This window comes from Priapulus caudatus, unplaced genomic scaffold (assembly GCF_000485595.1).
Source record: "Priapulus caudatus unplaced genomic scaffold, Priapulus_caudatus-5.0.1 Scaffold265, whole genome shotgun sequence".
Classification (NCBI taxonomy): domain Eukaryota; kingdom Metazoa; phylum Priapulida; class Priapulimorpha; order Priapulimorphida; family Priapulidae; genus Priapulus; species Priapulus caudatus.
This window is the reverse complement of record NW_014577326.1, coordinates 163,235-171,765: the sequence shown is the minus strand read 5'-3', so window position 1 is coordinate 171,765 and position 8,531 is coordinate 163,235. Positions and strand designations below refer to the sequence as shown.

Here is an 8,531-nt window from a genome sequence, read left to right as displayed (position 1 = left end):
CCTCCTCCGCCTGCCAAGAAGAACGCGCCATGTTGATTGTCATTATATTATAATGGAGACATTGATGGAATGCTTCAACCCTTCTAATGCACCTGATGTCAGTCACACTTCATCAAGAACACTCAACCAAAGTGTCAAGTGGGTGGCAGTATACTATATCAAAGACAGCACACGTGGATACGAGAAAATTTCGAAATTCTCTCATACACCAAAACTCGGTGATACTTGTAAAATTCCATACGGAAAAAAGACAGTCACAGTTCGTGTACTAGAGCTTGGTCGTAAGTACATTCTTGCTTTAATATGTGTGTTTTCATTTTAATGTCATTTTTAAACATCAATTCATGATCATCTATGGCTACAATGATTACATCATGATCATGACGTCTTGACTAGGCCTAGCTATGCATATCCTATAACTAATTACCATTTTATTTGTGTTGTTTTTGGGTGTTTTTTACGATGCCAAAAACGGAGAGCCAAATACTCAATACACTGCTAGTCGTTGTATGAACAAAAAGCATAAATTAAACAACAAGAAATAGGCCTACCCTTATTCAGAAAAAATAAATATGAAATGTAAAAATTGTTGTTTAGAATTTTGGAATTCATAGAGTAGGCATAAATTAGAAAATAGAAAAAAAGAATATAGGGCCTAGAATTAATTTTAAGATTATCTATATCTCGGCTATCATCAGTCTGAGTTGTTAACAGCCAGAGGTACCATTGTTGTTGTATAAATGTTGTTTTTTTAATTCCATCAGTCCACTGGATGCTATGCGCATGCACTACTTAACGGAATGATGTTTTTATTGTATTCTCCATTTTGTTTCAGAAAAAAAGAGTGATCTAGATGCTATTTTAAAATGCAGCTGTGTATTATTTTGGTTAGAAGACCAGCAAATAAGCAAAATGTCAATAGGATGCATAGCGAGGTCAGAAGACAGAGAGGAGGGTAAAGAAGTAATGGCAGAGTACTGTGGTGAATTGTATGAAGCTAAAATCTTAAAAATCGATGGTAAGGACCCCTAGCTCATGTACGCATTCTTAAACATTAGAGAACATTTTAGCCAACTTATAATATATATATAATATATATATATATATATATTATATATATATAATATATAACTTATAACTCCAAAGTATATTCTTAAAATTTTGATGATTTTTGTTCCCCATTCCCCCATATATGCAATTTTAAGATTTGGCCAATTTTTACCCACTGGCCTTAATCATAAGCATTGCCTATATGATCAATCATAAATTTGGTGCAATAACATTTGTCTATAGTGTGTCCAGTTTATCAGCTGAATGTCGCTTGAATGTTCACTTTAAAAATGACTATGTGGTGGTAGCATCTTAGTGTATTGACTCTGCAGCGGGAGAATATTCGCCGTCGTAGAGGTGATAGTAACTGTAATTGTAAATATACTGAGGAACAATTTTTTATTTTTCAGATAATGATGCTGAGATAGAGAAATTCATAGCTCAATGTCTAAAAACTATGACAACATCTAAAAATTCAAATTCTAGTCAAGGTGACAATGTGGGTGTGCACAGTACAGATGAGCAGCAGATTACTAGTACGAAACGGCGTTCAGGTGAGTATAAAACTCCACAATATTTGAACTGTTCTTCAAATTTAGTATGTAGCTGTATGACCTAAAAATCTTGGAAGACTTCAATATTGGTGAAAATTGGATCCAAAATGGCCAATGGTGGCCATATTGGATTCTGATAATATACATTTTCTCCAATAATTCAGAAAATATTTAATGCAGATACTTTAAATTTTGCATCGATGTATTAAATACTAAGGCAAGTAGATATCTACTGGTGATTTATTGAATTGTTTAATGTTGTTGTTCTCTATTGCCGCGGAATCAGAAAGCAGTCTTTCACGGTGGTGGGAGCAGCGGTCTATTCGTAGGCTTCAGGAAATACTGTTTTCCGATCGCCGACTGCTGCCATCTCGCGGCGATAGAGAACAACAACATATCTGATGTCTTACAGATCGTAAGACGAAACTGTCAAAGTAAGAAATAATTTTGGTTTTATTTGTATGAAATTTCTACGAAGCTATTTGTTGTACTTTCAGAAACACCAACTACTGGCGCGAAAAGAGGGAAAGCTCAAATAAATGAAGAACCGCCAGCTGCTAAGAGAGAATTTTTGGCGCGATTTAACCGAACAGGTACGTTCACTCATCACAGGCACAGGCACTCGTCCAGAGTGCTGTTGCATTCACTCATAAAGTTAAACCAGAGTAGAACCTTGTTAAATAAATCACATGGAAATTTCTTCTTTGTATTAAAATTTGAAAATTATTTTGTGGTAATCAAGGTAAAAATGAAATGTAATTTAATTGCGACAACAAAATTACTTCTTTGTAGTTTTGTAGTTTTTATTATGCCAACCTATGTTTAATTTGATGCCTCCCGGTATTTTGAAAAAGATAACATGAACATGTTCGAAGTCTGCCTGCCCTCTTTGTATTTTACCTTTTTACAGCCAGATTTTATTTCACCAGCCCCGTTTTTAGAAACAAGCACCTTAGCATCTTTGTTTACACTACAGGTATTCTGCAGCCAATTTCTCTTAGCCAGTCGGAACAACCGATCATCCGCAGCCAGCCTGAACAACCAGGCTTCGTCAACCAGCAATCTATAACAGCTCCATTGAGCTCGGTCTATGGAGATGCAATTGCTCTGGTCGATAATCTAAATGTCCAGGAGAGACAGGAAATACAGCTGCTGATACAACCAGAAGAGTCATATACTGAAATGTTGTATGGTAAGTCAGTCTGCTGTTGTTACTTGGATTTGGAATGTTCTGAAATATCGGACAGCATTTCTTTGGTTTTATAATTACCCGCCACTTTTTATGGGTGGGCAGTGCTGTTTCTTCTTGTGTTATCATGAAATTTATTTCAGGCCAGGCAGATCAAGAAACGATATGAGCTTGTGTGAAAACACCGGTTTTTATTGAAAATGGTTTTATTAAAATCGCTATTTTGTGCTGCAGTATCTACATGGCTACGCGGAAAAAATCGGCTTTATTTAAAAGCGGTTTGTCTGACATCGCTATTTCTCTTCCGTGTCTATACGGCAAAAATAGCGGTCTCAATCAAAGCTGCAATGCGTCGCAGAAAGTTGAGAATGAACTGCGCCATCTGTTACCGATCTCATTCAAACTGGTTTAATCGATCGCGCGTCTACACGGACGAAAATTCCGATGTCAATGGAACCGGTTCAAATTAAACCTACTCCGGAGCAGGTTTTAAAAAACCGGTTTATTTTCGGAACCGGTTTTATTGACATCCGAATTTTTACCAAAAACCGCCATTTTTCTGCCGTGTAGACAGGGCTATGTACTCGAGTTCATACGGTATCCACTATTGTGAATTTGTAAGCAAATATCGTTCCTCGGGACTAAAATTCTGCTGCGAATTCGAATGTTATCCAGGACGGCTAATTTCATTGGGCTGAATTATTGTATGTGTCTGCCATCCAGCTGATAGTCTGTCTGTCGGTGCCTTTTATTTGGCAGAACTTGTAACGCCTCTGCCTAATGGTCGGCACAAAGAAAAATTTGTCAGTTTTGAACATTCATTAACTTTTTGAACTTTCAGAAGATCCATCTAACAGTTATGATTGGACAACAACTTGTTCTTCTTGTTCGAAGCTTCAAGAACAGGTTAGTTGGCTGAAAGCTGAAAACTTGAAGCTAACTGACAAAGTTTCAAAGTACAAGGCCATGGGTAATTATAATCACTTTAATTCAATCTAGCTCTCGACCAAGGCTTACAGATAAAAAATTATAAAGTCCATTGGATGTGAGCTGCATGGTCTATAGTTTAGTGATAATTGCCTTCATTTTCTGTTAGATATCTGTTTTCAACTTTACTACATTAAATAAACTTATGGGTACAATTAAACCATACAGTTTTGATGTTTTTGCACGTTTCATTTCATGTTCAGATTATCAGATCCAAAAAAAAGCTGGCTTGGACTGTTTTGCTGTTGAATATATAGCCCGGCCTGTCTGCACGTTTGTATGAAAACACCGGTTTATATTGAAAACGGTTTTATTAAAACCACTAATTTCGTGCGTAGTATCTACACGCCTACACGGAAAAAACCGGCTTTATTTAAAAGCGGTTTGTCTGAGATTGCTATATCTCTTCCGCGTCTATACGGCAAAAAAATCTCGATGAAAGGTGCAATGTGTCACAGAAAGTTGAGAATGAACCGCGCCATCTGTTACTGATCTCCAAAAAAAACCGGCTTAATCAATCGCGCGTCTACATGAACGAAAATTCCGATGTCAATAGAACCGGTTCAAATTCGGAACCGGTTTCATTGACATCGGAATTTTAACAAAAAACCGCTATTCTTCTGTCGTTTAGATATGGCTTATGAATAACCATAATGTTTCTGAACAGGCATCTTCTAATCTAATACATGTAATGTTAGGATAAACGTAAAACTGTCAAGTGATTGCAAAATATTTGATATTACAGCAACATCTTCTACCGGCAGCCTGAACGAAACAAGACCATCAGCTGCGTCTTACTGTAGGCCAAAGGCTGGAGTTGTCTCTGAAGAGGATGCCCAAAAGTACAAGGTAAGGGTCGTTCAAACCATGATAAGATTCTATATTTCAGTATTTTGAATATTGCAGAATATATGCGTGTGTCTGTTTTGTCTGGTGTGAAATCCAGTTATCTAAGATAGCACATATAGCACTAGACATGAAACCTGCAAATACTGCTATAATTTACCGTTTACACTGAAAAAATAAAGGATATAATATCAATCTTCATGATACCTTACATCTTTTGTGTCCACAGTTCTCTCCTAATGAAATTCTCATGCCACATTTTTCACATGCAAACTTCTCAAGGTTTGTCCTCACCTTAATAATCAAAGGTTCTTCTCTGGCCTCCCTAGTATATTGCACCTAACCAGAGGTACTGGTTTAAAACTGAGAATTCTCGTTTCCATTTCAGATGATCTGTTTGGGAGGTAGTGTATATATTCATGCAGATGAATTAAATAGGCTTGACCTAAAAAGACCAGGCAATGCTATCAGACAACTCATAGGATTTGTTTTTCCGGAAAGTGAACGGCTGAACCGGAAATGGCCATCAAAGAAGCGAGTAGAAGAAGGAGCTACAGACATTTTCGATAGTAATGTTGTGAAAACAATTGTTGGTAAGTTTCAAGTCTTGAAAAAACATGACACTCTAGCCACGTCTATACTAGAGGTTGGAACCGGTTTTGACCGTCTACACTTGCGTAAAATGCCGCTTTTAAAAATGCGGATTTGACAGAAACTGGTTTATTTGAAACTCGCAAATTCATCGGCTTGAAATTAACCGGTTCCATCGGAACCGTTTCCAAAGCGCTATTTTACTAGTATAGACTCGTACCGCTCGGAAACCGATTCCGTTGAAGTCTGCAACAGAGGGCGTGCAAGCCGAATTGTTATCTGAAGTTGTTTATTGTATATTGCAAATATCCTCTCATTACCGAAACATCAAGTAGCGTTTCATCTCAGCGAGTCGTATAGACGCTCGTCTATAGATAAACCGGCTCCGGCTCGGAACCACGTCCGTTGAGACCGCTTTTTACAACTCTAGTATAGACGCGACTATTATTATAAATTCGAATCATTTGCCGACAACACTTTGGCTGTGAATTCTTCCAGGACATCATACGAACAATTTTGCTGAATAGTTTGCATTAGAATTCGGAATAGTTCATTCCAATTAAAACGGTTAATTGAAATGAACTCTTATGTTCAAATCTGGGTTTTGGATTTATGACTTTATTTACACAGATTAATGTGTACTCAAAAAATGTTAGCTTAAAAACTTCATAATGCATGGGTTAAATTTTTGAAAATAGTAAAACGAAATAAAAACCTCAGTCATAATCTCATGAGCAAAACTTGCTCTGCTTGTCATAAAAGACTATTTTTCTGTATCTGAACTTTCCCTTAAAATTGCATGTACTTTCAGCTTGGGTGTTTGCTGAGCAGACAGGGAGCAGATTGACGTACGCTAAAATATGGAATGCCGGGGAGCGAAAAATTTCATCGGCGCAAACCAAGGCAAAAAAGAAGGCGCTTTTAGCCACAAATTAATGTAGTACAGATATCAGGAGTAGATATTAGGGAAGGAGTGTGCATGACTTCAATAAACAAGGGAAATTCGTCATTTACTAGCCTTAGAATACCTACGATTTACTACGTGTAACTCATCCAACTTGAAACAAAAGGCAGCTACTAACGACTCTTGCGCCCTCGGCAATGCGGTGTGGCTCGCTGAGCAAATCTTTGACCTACTTACAGCCGCCTTTTGTTTCGAGTTAGGCGGTTTACACATTTAGTTTGCTGGCAACATAATGGAAAATCGTGTCGTATGTTTTAGTCTGTATCTCCGGATTGCGGGTGTATGTACGAGGAAACGATTTTGCACGATGCTAGGCGAATGTATTGTGTACGATTTGAGCTCAAGTTGGTTGAGTTACGTTTTTTATGTTTGCATCTGCTTTTAGCTCGCGTGTCGCTATCCCGCCTGGATTTACCTTATAGCTGACATAGTACCATACTGTCTATAGATAAGACCATACTGTCTTTATCTTATATCGTTTCGTTTTTTCGCATCGCGTGATCGTCTAGTGCTTTGTATTGAGTAGCTTCTCAGATTGTTGCATCGTGTATCTCACGTGCCTTCCTTTCTTGTGTTTCGTCGTTAAAGGCTCACAATGTGCATCCAAACGCTAATTTCTACAGTACTAGACTAGCAAATACTTCGTGGCATGAATAATCACACTACCTTATGACAAAATAAACTCTAGCTCCTCCAATTTCACTGCGCGTTGTCTTATAAAAAGTATTTTGAAAATACCTCCAATGTTGTTGAAATTCTCCGATGTTGTTGACAGTTTCCCCAATCTCCAAGCAACCGTGCAGCGGTGGCGCGGTACGGGCGCAGCAAAGATAGAAACATGTGACGTCACCAAACCAAGTCGATGTTATGTTGTTTGAAACAAGTTAGCGTTGGCGCCTGATTACCTGATTTCGCACCTCTTTCTTGTTGGGAACGCGCAGTCAAATGGGAGGAACTGCAGTGAGCATGCGCAGTGAGCATCATTCCGGCAGTGAGCATGCGCAGTTCGATTAATAGAATTATCCCGCTCGGCGATTAGCGCGATTATTCGCCTGTGTGAACAACGACACAATTATCTCGGTATTTCATCGCGATTAGCATCGCGGTTTTTCTTGTGTGTGAACGCGCCTAGAGTTAGTAATGTTAGTAATGTTAGTAGTGTAATGTTAGTAGTTAATGTAAATGTTATGAAATAAATTTTATGCAACTTTTAATTACTATTATTATACGTCATTGATCCCAGCATCATTTACACATTACCAATATTTTATTCTCTTCATATAATGAGTGAAACAATGCGAATCGCCATGTCTGCTGTCACTGCAATACGTACAAAATGTACATGATTAGGCCTTTTGCTTTACAGCACTGAGTATCACGTGAGCAGAGCGCATGCAGCACATGTTTAAATAATATCCGGACAACCAAAACTCTTGAGGGACAACCCTTTTGGGTCTCTTGGTTGTCCTCTGGACAACCCAAAAGAAACCTTAAAATTGAGCACTGCTAACTAACTTCAGTGTAGCGAAGGATACTTGCCGGAGTGAAGGTGGCGATCGGGTACCAGTCTAGAAAGCCAACTGGAAAGAGAAACTGAAATGGGAACTAGCCTATCTGCACACAGCATGAGCAGCATCATAACGTTACTGTGAGTGGTACATATATGTAACATTTCATTATAGCCTTCTGTTCATTTTGTCCATATTGCACAAAGCTGAGAAATGGTGTTCATTCGTTGTAAGTCATGTTTTGTTTGCAGCTAGCTGTAACTCTATACAACATTGACGATATTTGTGTGGTACTTGACGTCTGCCTTGACGAACCATTTCGCGGGTGCTGAAGTATGCGGTTAGTGAATAATCAAGTATTGGGTATTCTTCCATATGCATTATTTCTGTGTCCTGATTTTCTTGGTGAGGCATGTCGTCGCGCAATGTCTCACAATTGAACGACCGTGCAATGTAAAGCATATAGAGTCCTAGCATATAACAGCATATATTGCGATGTATTTGTAACCGTTCATTCCATTTACCTCACCAGCCTTATAAGCAGTAAGGAAATACCGCTGTTGACCCGTGTTCTTCATGGTTCGATGGTTTCTTTGTGTGTTATACTTGTAACTGCCTCAGCAGACTTTGCCTTTGCCGGCTCATGTACAGCTGGCTGTACAGTTATACATTCTCCGGCGGTCATATATGCACCGTTCAGCAATATAAGTCTAACTACGCGTGACAAATGTCATCCAAATCGATCATATTGACGAAGTTGGCCATTGTGCGCAGAACATCACGTTACATGAAGAACTTCAGGCAAAACAACGTCGCAGACATCTTCAACATCACGGCTGTCG

The 8,531-nt window shown here is 38.5% G+C and overlaps 1 protein-coding gene across 1 annotated transcript; it reads left to right on the top strand.

Moving 5' to 3' along the window:
* The first annotated feature begins 252 nt into the window (after window positions 1–252).
* On the top strand, window positions 253–6,188 carry LOC106808283. Its single transcript, XM_014810931.1, has 9 exons — window positions 253–281; window positions 836–1,018; window positions 1,461–1,604; window positions 2,102–2,197; window positions 2,581–2,796; window positions 3,635–3,763; window positions 4,526–4,629; window positions 5,015–5,219; window positions 6,029–6,188. Exons 2-9 carry the CDS (start codon window positions 913–915, stop codon window positions 6,151–6,153), a joined length of 1,125 nt encoding a protein of 374 aa, XP_014666417.1. The 5' UTR covers window positions 253–281; window positions 836–912; the 3' UTR covers window positions 6,154–6,188.
* Window positions 6,189–8,531: the final 2,343 nt, after the last annotated feature.